We start from the raw sequence: 17,330 nt of genomic DNA, 5'->3' as shown, positions 1-17,330 counted from the left end.
GAGCAAAAACTGAAAGGGACTATAATTCATGTTCGCAAATACATGAAGTCTGTGTATTTTGTTAACTTGGCTTTGTTCACCAAATTCTTATACATAAGAACTGAAAAAGCTCTTTGAAACCTAAAAATTCTGCTTTGTGCTGGGGGTAGAGTGATTGCCTAGCATGCACCAGGCCTTAGGTCCCATTCCAGCACTGAGAAAGAAAGAAAGAAAGAAAGAAGGGGGGGGGGGCGGGAGGGAGGGGAAAGGAAAGGAAAGGCTAAGTTTAATTTCAGTATAATAAGCTGAAGCCCTATTTCACAATAGTGGCTTGCAAACTTATGAGACTCATTATGCGCCCAAGAACTGGTATAGACTGAAAACATACTAGCTTTATGAAAAGTTTATATAAATTGATGAGTGGCATATACCTAATGGATAATTAAGAGAGATTGGGTTACATAGGTTATAACCCCAACTTTTGAAATTGATATTAATGAGGAAGACTATGCCCTTTCAAAACACAATTCTATATGTTGGCACCAGAATTTGATCCCACCATCAGAGAGTCTCCTGGGAGATAACTGTCTAAACCTTGGAAACAACTGGAGAAAACCTTAAATGCTAGGAGGTAATTACAACAGAAACAACTCATGTGCAATTCTTATATTCTCATGAAGTGTCCTTAGGTCCTTGGGCACAACCTATGGGCCTTTACCTCATTCTCTCCATTTCTTCAGATAAGGGAGAGAGAAGGTTTAGCTCTTTGTTAGAAATTATAAAACAGTCAAAGTAAGTAAGATAGTAAGCTCAAACATTAGAATCAACACCTCATTGTTAAGTGTTGAACTCAAAGGGAGATGTCACTTGCTGACAAATTTCCCCTGATCATAATCTGGGGATTTCTATCCTGAGCTAAAATAGGGAGTTTAGGAGAGATCTCTTTCAATTGCTAAAGCTACAACTGCTGTCCCTATTTGAATTATAGTGTGTGTTTTAGTCAGGTTTTTCATTGGTGGGACTAAAAGACCTGACAAAAACAATGTAGATGAAGAAAAGTTTATGTTGGCTCACAATTTCAGAGGTCTTAGTCCATAGACAGCTGACTCCATATCTGGGCTCAAGAAGAGGCAGCACGTCATGTCAGAAGGGCATGGCTGAGGAAAGCAGTTTAGGACATGGCGACAAGAAACAGAGCTCTGCTCACCGTGAACAAAATATAAACCCCAAAGGCACAACCCCAGTGACCAACTTCCTCCAGTCATACCCTACCTGCCTACAATTGCTGCTAAATTAACATGTATCAGTGGATTAGTTCTCTGATCAGGTTATACCTCTTATAATCTAATTTCACCTCTGGAAATTCTTGCATTCCTCACACATGATATTTTGGGGGACACGTTATCTAAATCGTAAAAATGTGTAAATTGCAAGGTGATTCTTTCTCCACATTTTCCTCCTCTATCAACTTAAGAGCTTTTATTCATCAATTGCATGAAAGGTATTACATAAAATAATCTCATTTTTTTTACAGTATTGGGGATTGAACCTAGATCTTCATTCCTGCCAGGCAAGCATTGAGCACTGAGCTATATCCCTAGCCCAAAGCAATGTGATGCTAATAAGTAGCTATTTTCCTGTTGTTCTATGTCTCTTTCCTGCCTTACAAGGAAAGTCACTTTGAAATGATCAAGCTAGTCTTTGTTATTTGTTTCTACTTCCTTTTTAAAAATTTATGTTTTCCACTATTGGCTATCAAGCTAAGGGCCTCATACAACCAGTGCTTTACCATTGAGCTACATCCCTAGCCCTGTGTTTTTAAACTAAATATTTCCAACCATAGCTTTTAAAGAGAAAATGTTAGATACTTTGTCACAGCAACAACTCTTAGCATTTGTATTTCTGAAAATATATAGTAAAGTTGCTTTACTTTCCTCTTTTTCCCACTTTGATGCTCATCTTATTTCATTCAGAGTAGTCTATCTGCTGCATTCATTATTATTCACACAAGAATGTGTGCACAGACATTGCATACACACAGACATACAGAAACACACACACACAGTCACTCATTTCCCAAGTAGTCCCTGGGAGCAACACCTAGAAAAGGCATCCCGCTGGCCAAACATGTTGCTAATAACAAGTTTATGCTACTTCAACCATGTAATTTCAGATTCTATCATTTTTATCCAGGTATTTATGAATCATTATTTTAGGAATAAAGCTCAAGTAATCATTCTAATTTCAGAACCTATTACCATAATGAGCTATTCACATTGCAACACACTGACTAAACGCAAACTACGTACTTAGGTAGATTTTTCTTTGGCAGTTGGTCATGTTCCCTATGGCTTATTTCTGCTCCTCTTGCAAACCTGAAAAGCTGAAAACCTTGTTGAAAGAAAGAGAAAAAAGTGTGCATGCGCGTGCACACACACACACACACACGCACACTTCAAGGGTTTTGGGCTTTCATGTGGTAGATAATCTTAGCTCCTGCAGCTTCTGATGCCCCACGACTATCAGATAAGCAAAGGGCTCTACTCTGCTTTTATTTACTTTTTTTTTAAAGATGTTTTCCCATTTCATTCCAATGTCAATGAGTCATGACAGTTCAGGGATACAGTTCATAAACTGTTCAGTTTCTCTAGTGATCTGAAACCTCACTGGAACATCATATTAAAAGAAAGACTTAGTGTCCTTGCAGTTTATAAAAATGACAGTTTTAGGTATAAATACTAATTGTAAAGAAATATGTTGCAGGGCTGGAGTTGTGGCTCAATGGTGGAGCACTTACCAAGCATGTATGAGGCACTGGATATTTTCAAAACCACATATAAATAAATAAAATAAACATCCATCAACAACTAAAAAAAATTAACAAAAAGAAATATGTTGCATGTTAAGGCAGAAAAGAATGGACTTGCATGCATTTGGGACCATAGCTTAGGAACATTATATTTTTAAATATATAGTTTATATATAAAATTATATATATATTAATATATATATTTTATATATAAAATTGAGAATCATGAGGCCTGCCCATAGTTCAAAAATAGTCATTTCACATTGGCAGAGATGAAGTAATTGGCTGCCAGGGATGTTAGAGATGGGCTTCCTCCTTTGGATGGTAGGCTGGGCAACCAAATGGCCTGTGAGGTTCTCTTTCTTATGGTGTTAACTCAGAATGAGCTTGAGGAGTTGCTAGATTCTTAGACTCCTTTTCAGATTACTGATTCAGGATCTTTAGTGTAGGGCTTGGCAATGTGCATTTTAATAACCTCTCTGGGTAAATTTGATACAAACTGAAATTTGAGAATTTCTGTTCTAAGAAAATGAGTTCTGGACTGGGAGTGAAGAAACCTGATTTCTGGTTCTATTGCTTCTATAACTTCACTTGGTAACCCTGATCAAATCACTTGTCATCTCTTAGCATCATTTACCTCTCTATAAAATGAGTGGTTTGAACTAGATAATCTCTATGGTCTCCACCAACTCTAAAATTTTTATGAAATCTATAGTATAAACTATCATATCAATCTATGGAATAACCTTGATTTCATTAGCCACAAGATCCTTCATTTTACATGTCTGTAAAAAAAGCATCCATAATTTATGTGAATCCTTGGAATACAGAAATGAGACCCAGCCATTTCCAATTCCATAAGCAAACCAGTCAATAATGTGTAGTAGGACCTGGATGAAGTTAAAGTCCCACACTTCCCATCTCAATCATTGTAATAAAACGTAGTTAATGCCAGTAAAATACTGCCAAGTGCAAGTGTTTAGTTATCAGCCTGGTGATCTAAATTGGTTAACCCCATTACTCTTGATCTCTATAAACATAAAGGTTGCCTAAGATTAAAAAAATCATGATAACACTTCACAAAGGATAGACTATGGAGCAAGAAGCATTCATTCATTGAAGTTGAGAACATAAATCAAATACAACTTTTCTCATTGGCAACTTGGCAATATCTACTAGAAGGCATACCTTTTGGCCTGGCAATTTTACTTTAGGGAGTTGATCCTACACATTTTTTGTGCATGTGCTAACCAATATACATACACATTATTTATTGAAGTATTGTTTCTATTAGAAAAAGAAGAGGAAAAAACCCAAAAGTTCCATCAGACAGTCTGGTTCAATAAGTTATAGTAAATTCATGCAATGGAATCTCTTGAAGTCTTTTAAAAGGAATTGAGAAAGCTCACTCTCTCCAAATTATATAAAGTGAAATAATCTACAACTCTAAGTGAAAAACAAGTGTGGTACAGAATAGTATATAGAATACTGTATAGACTACTACTAATATCAAATAGTATATAGACTAGTGTGTAGAATACTACTATTTGTATGGAAAGCACACTAGTGATTTTTGTTTTTAAAAAACTTCAGAAGGATACACAATAAATTATTGTTTCCAGGGAAAGGAACTGGGCAGATGAGGGACAGGGATAAAAAGGAGACTTCACTGTATACTTCCCTAACTTCAAATTTTGAACCTTATGCATGTATTACTTTTCAAAAACAACACAAATAAAAATTTTAAATACCATAAAAATTTCATGTTTATTGTATGAATACATTTATAAGCATATAAAAATGAGAAGATCTGGAACGATACATACCCAACACCAAAGAGATGTTATGCCTTAAGATGAGGAGAATGGAAATTAGATGTATGTGTGGGGTGAACATTAATCTTTTACTTTATATTCTTGAATTTTAAAATGAGATTTCATAATTACTAAAGTCAAGCACATATAAAATGTCTTGTACTGTGGGGCAGGAAGCATGGGCCAGAGAATAAGGCATTTTTCAATTTAGCCATAAATGTATGAGAGGTTCAGCCCTGTTACCTTTATCTTGAGTCACATCATTCCCTTGAGTCTTTCTGATGGATTGAAGTAATAATACCAAGCCATTCAAGGACTCACAATGAAACAAAAACTGACCTTCGGTTTTATAACCACTTTGGTGGAGAATACCAAAATTCCCCATGTTAGAAGAGCTATCTAAGAGGCAAAGGTTATGAAAGAGAAGGCAGTGGAGAGCCACTTGTGCAACTGTTTTAGAGGTACATCAAAAGTGTGTAATGTTTTGGGCTACTGAAAAGAGCTTGAGACCTAGAGTCAGAAGTCCTATGTCTAATACTTGGCTATTAACACTATGCCGTTTTATACACTACGTGTGTGGCTTTGGTTAATCAACTACCCATGATAATTAATTAACTACCCTATACTATTATTGCACAATGTTATTGAGAAAATAAAGTGAGATAATATGGAATATTATAATAATATGAGAGAATGGTATAATCTCTAAATTATATAGCTGTCACATTTCATTACTCCCAGTGTCAGAGATAATAACAATAAAAGTAGCTTTTCCTATATTGTCATAAAGGACATTTTCTGTTTTACTCACAGAATCACATGGCAACTTTTAGAGCATACAACCTCCAGGAAGTCTCTGCTTCAAAATTTGGCATTATGACTTATTTCTGTCATTGCTTGGGAAAATGTTAGAAATGAATATTTCATAATAATACTAGAGAATACTTGGCAATAGGAAAATAAGATAAAAATTTGTCATGGAAGTTTGTCTTTTTGAACTCTCAAAATGGATAAAAAGTTAACATAAGTCCTGATTTTTTTTTTCATTTCAGTTATCTACCTCATACTCTACCATGCTATTTTTGTGTTCTTTGCATGGACCTACTGGAAGTCTATCTTTACACTCCCACAGCAACCTAACCAGAAGGTAAGAATATCGTTACTTCATACATGCTAAGAACAAAGTAGAGATGCTAATAAAGCAAGAAGAGGACAAAAGTGGAGCAATTAAATTCCATTAAAAATAAAATCAGGGTAATCATTTTTTTAATGAGGTCTTGTTATGTTGCTCAGACTGGCCTTGAACTCCTAGGCTTGAGTGATCCTCCTGCCTCTTCCTCCCAAGTCCCTTGGGTTTTGGTTGCACACCACCATGACTGGTTTAAGTTCATCTTAAAGAAGAACACTTAGTGATAAAGGTACATTAAAGGTAGGGCAGACTATTGAATGAGTTTGTGAAACCACTAGTCCTGGATATCTTAAGACTAGGAAACCATTACCTGTACTGTGATTTAATTAGAAAAAAACAAAGACCTACTTCAATTCTGAGACCTCAACAAGTTCAGTTCTATGAAAGCGTATTATTTTCATACCCAGCAAGACTCTGAAGAAAAATATAATTGTTTAATCAATCATTTTCAAGCTGTGTTCTCTTAAATCCACATGTTTCATGCAGTATTTGAAATTCATGAAGGAATTTGTGGTTATATCAGACATTTATTATGTGATAAATGCTACTAAGCATTTATCTAAGCTAAGTTAGATTCTGAAGTAGGTAAAAAAAAGCAATAGGAAAGATTTTACCAGTTTCCAAACACTAGGAAAAGTGTGGATCCAAATTTTCTCCATTATGGATCAAAATGATACAAAAGGAAAAAATTAAACACAGAGAAAGGCAGTGATGCAGGAATTGAGGAATATGGGGGATATAATATAGAGAGAAAATAAAGAGCAAAATGGCAGAAATCCTTCCTAATGAATAATTACTTGAAGCATAAGTGGATTAAACTTTCCCTGTAAAAGGCTGATTGGCAGAATGAATTTTAAAAAATCATGATCTATATTTAAGCTGTCCACAAAATTTAACTTTAGAAGCAAGCCATAAAAAGGTTGAAAGAACAGAAAAACATATAAGCAAATAGTAATCAAAAGAGACCAAGGGTGGCTATTCTAATATCAGACAAAAGAGACTTTAAGTCAGACTTAACAAGAGTCGAAGACATTCTATATTGAAAAAAGGGTCACTTTATCAAGAATATGTGAAAGTTATCAATAAGAGAACCCCAAACTATAAAAAGCAAAAGCTAACAGATTTAATGGAAAAAATATAAAGTCATACAATAATAGAGAATTCAACACCGTATTTTCAATAGTAGATAAAAGAACTAGACAGAAGATCAATAAGGAGATGAAAGATTTGAACAACACTATAAACCAGCTACATGTAACATACCCACTTCAAAACAGCAGAATACACATTCTTCCTAAGTGCATTTTCCAGTATAGACCACACATTAGGCCACAATAGAAATCTCAGTAAATTTACAAGACTGAACTCATATAAAGTATCTTCTCTGACTACAATGGAATTAAACTAGAATCAATAAGACAAGGAAAACTATAAATTCACATATATGTGGAAATTAAACACATTCTTCACCAACGGATCATATAAGAAATCACAGGAAAATTAGAAAATTCGTCAAGATTGTTTTAGTCAGCTCTTTTTTGCTGCTGTGACCAAAAGACCTGACAAGAACAATTTTAAGGAAGGAAACATTTATTTTGGGGCTCACAGTTTCAGAGGTCACAGTCCATAGATGACTGACTCCATTCCTTGGGGCTTGAGGTAAGGTAGAACATCACTGCAGAAAAGTATGGTGGAGGAAAGTGGCTCAGGACATTATTGAAAAGCAGAGAGAGTTCCTTTCACCAAGGACAAAATCTATACCCCAGAGGCATGCCTCCAGGGACCCACCTCCTCCAGCCACACCCTGCCAGCCTACTGTTACCACTCAGTTAATCCTAATCAGGGGATTCATTCACTGATTGAGTAAGGCTCTCATAACCTAATCATTTCTCCTCTAAACCTTCTTACATTGTTTCACACATGGGCTTTTAGGGTACACCTAATATCTAAACCATAACAAAGATGAATGAAAATGAAAAAAAAACCCATGGGATTCAATAAAGTTGTAAACACGCTTAAAAAGGATAAGTATTTTAAATAGTCTAATTTTATATCTTAACCAGAAAATGAGGAGCAAAAACCAATGAGATGCTACCTCATAACCATTAGGATGCCTACTATCAACAACAACATATAAAAAATACAGGGTGGTGAATGGGGAGTTAATTAATGAGTATAAAATTTTACTTTGGGTCATTAATAAAAGTTCTGGAGATGATGGTGATAGTGGCACAACAATGGGAATATACTTAATACCACTGAGCTGTATACCTATAAACAGTTTCAATAGTTAAATTTTGTTATATATATTTTATTACAATAAAAATGGACCAGACCTAAATATAAGACCTAAACCTACAAAATTCCTAGAATAAAACTTAGGGGTGGGGGACTGGAGTTGTGGCTCAGTGGTAGAACACTTCCCTAGCATGTGTGAGGCACTGGGTTCGATTCTCAGAACCACATATAAAAAAATAAGTAAATAAAATAAAGGTCCATCAACAACTAATAAAAATATTTTAAAAACTTAGGAGGAAATCTTCATAACCTTGGATTTGGCAATGGATTCTTAAATGTGACAACAGAAGCTCAAACAACAAAAAATAAATAAATACATTTGATATTACCAAAACTAAAACTTTTGAACATCAAGCAACACTATCAAAAAAATGAAAAGATCACACAAAGAATGGTAGAAAATATTTGCAATTTATACATATGATGTATCAAGTGTTCATAACATATAAATAATTCTTAGAACTCAACAACAAAAGATAAACAACCTAATTTAAAACTGGAGAAGAGACTTGAACAGACATTTCTCCAAAGAATATATACAAATGTCTAATAAGCACATGAAAAATTATTTAATACCTTAGTTATTTAGAGAGATACAAATCAAGACCATGATGAGATACTACCTTATAACCACTAGGAAGGTCAAAACTGAATGAAAGAATGAATGAAAAATAATAAGAATTGGTGAAGATGTGAGGAAATCAGAATCCTCCTAAACTGATACTAGAGATATAAAATGGTAGTGCTAGTATAGCAAATAGCTGTCCAGTTCTTCATGAAGTTAAATGTAGAGTTACCATGTGACCTAGAAATTCCACTCCTAGATATATACTCAAAATATTTGAAAACAAGTATTCAAATAAATTCTTATGCTTAACTGTTCATTGTAGCACTAGTCACCATAGCTAAATTATGGAAACAACTTAACAGTCCGTCAACAGAAAAATGGAAAAATTAAGTACAGTATGCCCATGTAAAGGAATATTATTCAGTCATAAAAAGAAACTCAGTATTGATATGTAGTATAACATGGATGAACCTTGAAAATGTGCTAATTGAAAGACACAAGACACCAATGGCCACACAGTTTTGATCATATCTATATGAAATATCTAGAAAGGCAAATCCAGAGCTAAGGGTATAGCTCAGTTGGTAGAGTGCTTGCCTTGCATGCACAAGTCCCTGGGTTCAATTCCCAGGACTGCCCCCGCCCCCAAAAAAAAGAAAATCCATGGAGACAGAGAGTAGATTACTGGTTGGCAAGTCTGGGGATAGATGGGAATGGACACTGCTTAATGAGTAAGGTATTTCCTTTTGGGGTGGTGAGAATGTTCTGGAACTAGATAATGGTTACACAACATTGGAAATGTACTAAATATCACTGAATTGTACACTGTAAATGCATCCTTTAAAATTAAATTTAAGTTATGTGATTTAAGCTCAATAAAAATAATTTTCCCCTTTATATTATTTATGAAGCTTGTAGGCCATCCACAGTCTCATCCAGCTTCTCCAAGACTCATCAGTGTCACCTGAAAAAAACACTTGCAACCTGAATGGTTAGCAATTTTATAAGCCTAAACTGGGTGAAATGTTCTAGTCAGTTTTTTTCATTTTGTGGCCAAAGTACTTGACAGAAACTATTTTAGAGGAGGAAACGTTTATTTGGTGCTCATAGTTTCAGAGGTCTCAGTCTATAGATGGCCAACTCCATTGCACTGGGCCCACAGTGAGGCAGAGCATCAAGGCAGAAGGCTGTGTTAGAAGAAAGCAGCTCAGAACATGGTAGCAGAAAGCAGAGAGAGACTAAACTTGACTTATCAGGGACAAAATATATACCCCAAATGCACAGCCCCAATGACCCACCTCCTCCTATCTGCCTTCAGTTATCACCCAGTTAATAATTCCTATCAGGGGATTAATTCATCAATTAGGTTAAGGCTCTCATAATCTCACCTCTAAATTTTCCTGCATTGTCTCACACATGAGCTTATGGGGGACACCTCATATCTAAACCATGACAGATAATGACAGGATTTAGTCAAGCACCACAAAACTACATCTTTTATCATTTTTAATTTGTTAAGAGAATGGAGAGTTCCACAATATTAATTTCTCTAATACAACATACATCCCAGTCTATCATCATTTGTCCTACCCAAATGCATTCATTGGCTCATTGCATTCTGATACTCAACAAGGCTTGGTTAGTTCCTGAAATAAGGCATCCATGCCTGACATTCTAAAACAAAGCTGACCTCTTGAAAGACCACAAGTTATTTCTCGCATACAAGTAGAAACAACCCTGTATTCACCTTTCAGGTATATGCAGTGTACCATAAGAAAGTTACATTTGTAAGAACATTTCAATAACTAAAGTGCTGCCCCAAGGTGCTGCTTTTAATTATCAAAAGTAAAAAAGAATTTTTAAAGAACTCATACCTTTGTGTTGATCAAGATAATTGTTCTACTAAGAAATAAAATAACCAGATGTTTTTATATTCATTTACTACTTTGTAACATATATTTATAGCCTTTTGGTACAGTTCATTGCAGAATCCTTAGTATCCTGGGCTAAATATTAAGTGCCTATAGTATACCACATTTATTGTAACATCCCAAAATGCTCCTACACATTTCCACATATATTGAAGAGGGTGCTTACTTTGCTTCAGAGTAACATTATACCATAAAACATACCACTATGGTTCTTAAAGTAGATTATTCCCTTTTATCCTAATTGGTTCATCTGTTCACTCATTGAAGGACATTTGAATTGTTACCATTTTTTCTATTATGAACAAAACTGAACATCCCTGTACACATCTTTTGTATACATATATGTGTTTTATATGTATGCACACACATGTACACATGTACACACACACTCATTTCTCTTGGTTATATAATTAAGAGTGGAATTGCTGAGTCATTATACACTATAGGCATATATTTAGCTTAAGTAGCCTAGCACTTGCCTAGCATGCACAAGGCCCTGGGTTTGATCTCCAGCACAGCAACAAAACAGTAATACAATAAAATTAAGGGGATGAGGCTATGGCTCAGTGGTAACGCACTTGCCTGGTGTGAGTGAGGCACTGGGTTTGATTCTCAGTACTACAAGTAAATAAATAAAATAAAGGTCTATCCACAATTAAAAAACATTTTTTAAAAAGATAAAATAAAGTTGCATAAGATACTATATTAGATACCAATTAGAAGGGTTAAAAGATTGATGTTTTAATATTTTTAAATGATCTAAAAATTAGACTTTAAGTAAGACTTTCAATTTCTTATTTTTACCCAGCATATCTGAACTGATCTTTTGAATTTACAGAAGAAGAAAAAGTAAGAGTGTCTGATTTTCCAAATTGAGTTTATATTCAGGAGCATCATTGAGGCTTAAACCCAGAAATTCCCTTTTTCACCTTTGTCTACCCTTTGGCCCAGACAAAAGAAAGCTTTCAGATCTGTATTACTTTGGGAAATTGTTAGCATATTGTTTGCAAGATTAGTGAAGTATCTTTGCATAATATGACAACAAGGTCCGTATCAAAAAACTTCTCAAATACATACTTGAAATACTCAAATTTCTACTACTTTATGACTAGAATAGGCAGATAATATCACGGTCTCATCCAGCTTCTCCAAGACTGTTATCAGTGTCATCTGAAAAAAACACATGCAACCTAATAAACATGGTTAACCTTCAACGGGTTCTAGGAAGCAATGTGTTACAAACCTGCTTTGCAACATCATATTATGGTATAATGGAGTGAACAATGTGCAAGTCTTGGAGTCAGATGAGCTGAGCTGAATGAGTTCAACCTTGGACAAGATACTTTATCTAAGTTTTACTGTATTTATACAACAGTACTACATACCATAGAATTATGAAAATTGAGATAAAAGTCAGATAATATAACAGAGATAAGTATCCAGGTTATAAGCAAAATTGGTACCTGATCTTCAAGGATAGGTAACAGATATTTTCATTTACATATTTATTGTTTTAAATCCTTTCTGCAAACATTGTAAAATAAAGTCTTGCCTATCACTTCTGCTTCCAGTTCCACTTGTCCTATACAGACAAGGAGCGCTATGAAAATGAAGAGAGACCTGAGGTCCAGAAGGAAATGCTTATTGATATGGCCAAGAAGCTACCAGTTTACACAAGAACCGGGAGTGGAGGTCAGTGTATTCAATGTCAGCAAGAGAGGAAGTTCAGCAAAGATCTCAGAAACATTAAGTGATGTATGTTGTCAACCTAGCCCATTATCTCTTTCATCTTCTGAAAGCCACTATGGAATTTTTTCTCAACATTTTATTATAAAAGTTTTAAAACACATATCAAAGTTGGGAGAATTGTAAACACCTGCAACACCAAAACTATAATCTACCACTAACATTTTACTATATTGCTTATATTGCATATGTATGGACATATCTGTCCATATATCCATTCCTTTAGCATCTTCTACCAAACCATCTTATTTTTCTGATACATTTCAAAGTAAATACCATGCATCAATACATACCCACCTAAATAATTTAACATTATTTTTAGCAAAATTAGCATACAAAACATGTAAAAATCTTAAGTGTAAAATTCATTTTTTCTTGAAAAGTAAACACAACCGTGCAACTAAAACCCCTATCAACATTACCACCACCCCAGAAAGTTGTATGCCCCTTCCCAGTCAATCCCTGACCCACAGACAACCACTATTCTGATAGTTTTCTACTACAGATTAGTTTCTTCTGCTCTAGAATTTTATAAATTGGAATCATACAGTATGTACACTTGTGTTTGGCTTCTTTTATTCAGCATATTTTTGAGATTCATTCATATTTTGCATACTTTATTCCTTTTATTTACATTGTATATCATAGTTTATCCATTCACTGATTGATACACATCTGGGTTGTTTCCAGTACTTAACTAGTATGGGTCAAGTATCTGTGCAAAGAGATATCTTCATTTTATTTGGGTAAATATTCTCTATGGAATTATACTCTTAGATTTTATTGGTATGACTAGAACAGTATTTGTTGAACCAGTTCTCCACCTTTAAAATTTTGAATACAAGACTTCTCTGGCCAAACCATTCTAATATTTCTAGTATGGGAGATTATGTTTCAAGCCTTAGAAAAGTATACTGTAAGGCAATTATGTTCATTCCCTCATCTTTTATTTATTCAACAAATGTTTACTAAGACACCGTATGACAATTGGGGAAATTTTAATTTGGTCTGCATACTAAGGACTTAAGATAACATTAAGGACTTATTGTTATTTTTGTTAGAGTAGTAATACAATAGTTATGATTTTTTTAAAGTCTTAATGCTTACTGAAATAGTTTTGGCTGGAAGTGACACAATATCTAGGATTTACTTAAAATGCTCAAGTAAAAAGCCAGTGGAAGAAACAGATTAAACAAAAATGGCACAGGGTTGATAATTGTTGAAGTTGGATATGGTACCTGGGGTTTATTATACTAGTGTCTCTACTTTTAGTGTATATTTGAAAACTTCCATAATACTAATTTTTAAAAAGTAACCAATGTGTATGAGCACTATTCTGAACATTGGGAATACACAGCTGAACATAGAGTCACAAAGTCTCTTGTGGTGTTTAAATTCTAATGAAGAGAGAAACAGAAAATTATATAATTTTAGGCAGTAGCCAACAAAATAATATAATAGTGCAGAGGATACAAATTAGATGCATATGGGGTGAGTTGGGCTCAGAGATATAGTTTGTTTTATCTCTGTGTTTTTATTAACATAAAATAATTTTACATATTTATGAGATATAGTGTGATATTTGATACATGTATACAATGTGTAATATCAAATCAGGATAATTAGTATTTTTCTCTTTAAAGTTTGACATTTTATTGTGTTGGGAACCTTCGAACTCCTCTATTCTAGCTCTTTTTTTAAAATTTTTTTAAATTTATTTTTTAGTTGTACTTGGACACAATACTTTTATTTTATTTATTTATTTATATGTTGTGCTAAGGATTGAACCCAGGGCCTTGCACGTGCTAGGTGAGCGCTCTACCGCTGAGCCACAACCCCAGCCCCTCTCTTCTAGCTCTTTACAAATTAAATAATAAATTGTTTTCAGTATGGTCACCCTACTATGTTGTAGCACATTAGAACTTATTTTTCCTTTGTAATTATATTTTGGTACCTATTATCTAACTTCCCTCTATATCCTTGCCTACTACTTTTCCTGGTTTCTATTGAGCACTTTTATATCCTCTACTGTAAAATCAACTTTTTAAAAAATATTTTTTAGTTTTAAGTGGGCACAATATCATTATTCTACATTTATGTGGTGCTGAGGATCAAACTCAGTGCCTCAAGCATGCTATGTGAGCACTCTACCACTAAGCCACAACCCCAGCCCATAAAATCAACTTTTGAAATTTGAGCATATAAGAACATGTAGTATTTGTCTTTCTGTGCCTAACATATTTCACTGGACATAATGACCTCTACTTCTATCTATGTTGCTACAAATAACAAGAGTTCATTTTTTGTGGCTAAATAATATCCCATTATGTATACCAACCACATTTTATTTGTCTGTCTAAAGTGACTTTTAAAACTTTGCATTTGTTGCTAGTTTTTAATGATTAGAATATTTCTACTTAAAAATCCAGGTTTCTGGCTTCTCTTGAAACTTACACAGTCTGGCAATAATTTGCCTTCCAACATGGCAAAAATTAGCTGGATCTGAGTAGTGGCAGTCCTCTTTAGAAAGAACATGAATTCTCAGATTCTGCACAATCTCCAACAGGCTGCTTCATTTACTACTCAGAATTCCCTAGATCCTTAAGGCATTTGTTTGCAGTCCCTATGATAGAGTAATAGGAAAGGATTTTCTAAAGAAGTGCTATTTGAGCTGAGATCTGAATGATAAAAAGGAACTAACCATGTGTATCTGTCAGAATTCTCCAGAAAAACAGAATCAGTAAAATGTGGTGAGTGTATTTGTGTATGTACATGTGTGAAATTGGCTTGTACAATCATGGAAGCTGAGAAGCCCTGTGGTCTGCCATCTGAAAGCAGAAGAACCAGGAGTGCTGATATCCCAATCTGGGGTCAGGAAAAATGATGACCTATCTCATGCAGTCAGGCAGAGAGAAAGAAAATTCTCCCTTCCTCTATATATTTATTCTATTCTTGTCCATAAGGAATTGGATAAGCCCCACCCACATTTGGGATGACAATCTGCTTTAGTTAGTCTACTGATTCAAATGTTAATCTTACCCAGAAATACTCTCACATAGATGCCCAGAAATAATATTTAACCAAATATCTGAGTATCCCACGACTCAGTTGACACATAAAATGAATCATCACCTCTTACTAACTTGGCATACATACACATCTCCTTAAGCCATACTTAATCTCTAAATAAAAACAACAAGGGCTGTGGGTGTAGCTCAGTGGAGAGTGCTCACCTACCAGGCAGGTTGGCTCTAGTCTGGTTCTCAGCACCACAAAAGAAAAAAAAAAACTAAGACAATAATTCTGCCCAACATGTTACAACTATCCTGTGTACAACCAAAAACAAACTAAACCCTTCCCTATAAGATGAGGTAAAAGTCCTTCAGTGGTGTTTACTTTTCTCCTTGTAACTTCAATACTATGATATAAAATTAACAAAACTCAAATACTATGATGTCAAATCAATACATTTTATGTTATGTGATAAGCAAATATGGGAAGGAAGAAAGGAAAGATATTTGAGATACACACAGAGAGATATTCATAACAAAATAAGGAAGGAATACTTATGACAATTATAGTCCTCATTTCTGTAACTGGTCACCTGGTCATAGCTGCCATTAATAACTACTTTTTTCCACTACCCATTTTGTACTCCCTTACCTTCAGCAAGCACCTCAGCTGATCATAGTTCTTCACCTGGTGGGATGACTCAAACCTTCATTCCTGAGGAGTCTAGTCCATACGTAGTCCTACCTAAATTAGGTTTGTTATCATTTTCTATTCTTCTAATCACAGGACATAGAAGTACTAAGAAATATCCTAAGGTAGCTTCTTCCTTAGCTCTATTATGGAATAGTAGTCTAATTTCTTCTAAGTAGTTAGGATCAATTTTCCTAGCCAATATTGCAGCTACCTTCTTGATTTAGAGGCACAAGGGTCTCCAAATGAATAGGTGTCAGTCTTAACTTGCAGTTCAACAGAATCATTGTTCTGTCTCCTGGTGGAAGCATTCCTCCCTTTTTACCTAAGACCTCTAGACTAGCCAAGTAAAAAGTCACAGGAACAAGAAATAAATATTTTGTTAGTGGGTAACAGAGGGTAATAATGAATGGTACAGCTGGGCACAGTGGTGCACTCCTGTAATCCAAGTGGCTTGGGAGGCTGAGGCAGGAGGATCACAAGTTCAAAGACAGCCTCAGCAAAAGCGAGGCACTAAGCAACTCAGTGAGACCCTGTCTCTAAACAAAATACAAAATAGGGCTGGGGATGGGGCTCAGTAGTCAAGTGCCCCTGAGTTCAATCCCTGGTCCCACCCCCCAAATAATAATGAATGGTGCCATTCCCATTTCCACCCTTAATTCCTGGATACATGGATACTGTCTATCAGAAAAAAACAGTATTATATATTGAATGTTTATCCAGATCATATGTAGCCTTTTGAATAACTTTGTCCTAGTCCCACAAAGTATTGCCACCTCATTGGCTCTGTAACTGACCCTTCAGAAGACCATTCCACTATTCTGTCAAACCAGCTACTTCAGAATAGTGATACACATGGTAAGACCAGTACATTTGATGAGCATGGACACATTGCTTTATTTGTCTTGCTGTGAAGTGAGTTCCTTGATCAACACCATTGCTGTGTGGAATACATGATAGTGGACAAGGCATTCTGTAAGTTCACAGTATTAGTTTTGGCAGAAATATTGCATGTAGAAAAACCAAATCTTTATCTAGACTTTCTGTTCCAATAAAAACAAATGCTTCCCCATCTATGATTGAAGCATTCTAATATAATCAACCTGACACCAAGTACATGGCTGATAATCATGGGTAATGGTGTCATATTAGAGGTTCAATTTTGTTCTCTGCTGCCTGCAGATTGGACATTCGCAGTGGCCAAAACCAGGTTGGTTTTGGTGAATAAAAGGCCATGTTTCTGAGCCCATGAATAATCTCCATCTCTGCCAACATAGCCATGTTGTCCATGAGA

The 17,330-nt window shown here is 35.0% G+C and overlaps 1 protein-coding gene across 1 annotated transcript in view; it reads left to right on the top strand.

Moving 5' to 3' along the window:
• Zdhhc15 (zinc finger DHHC-type palmitoyltransferase 15) overlaps positions 1-17,330 on the top strand; it is a 112,262-nt gene that overhangs the window by 45,522 nt on the left and 49,410 nt on the right. The window contains exons 3-4 of the mRNA XM_046462121.2: positions 5,655-5,749; positions 12,160-12,280. Coding sequence (XP_046318077.1) covers positions 5,655-5,749; positions 12,160-12,280 — 216 coding nt within the window. The remainder of the gene's footprint in view (positions 1-5,654; positions 5,750-12,159; positions 12,281-17,330) is intronic.

This window comes from Marmota monax, unplaced genomic scaffold (assembly GCF_021218885.2).
Source record: "Marmota monax isolate L192 unplaced genomic scaffold, Marmota_monax_Labrador192_F-V1.1 WCK01_AAM20220418_F8-fsc00192, whole genome shotgun sequence".
Taxonomy (NCBI): domain Eukaryota; kingdom Metazoa; phylum Chordata; class Mammalia; order Rodentia; family Sciuridae; genus Marmota; species Marmota monax.
Note: the sequence above shows the minus strand (reverse complement) of the source record. Positions and strands in the feature narration are given on the sequence as shown.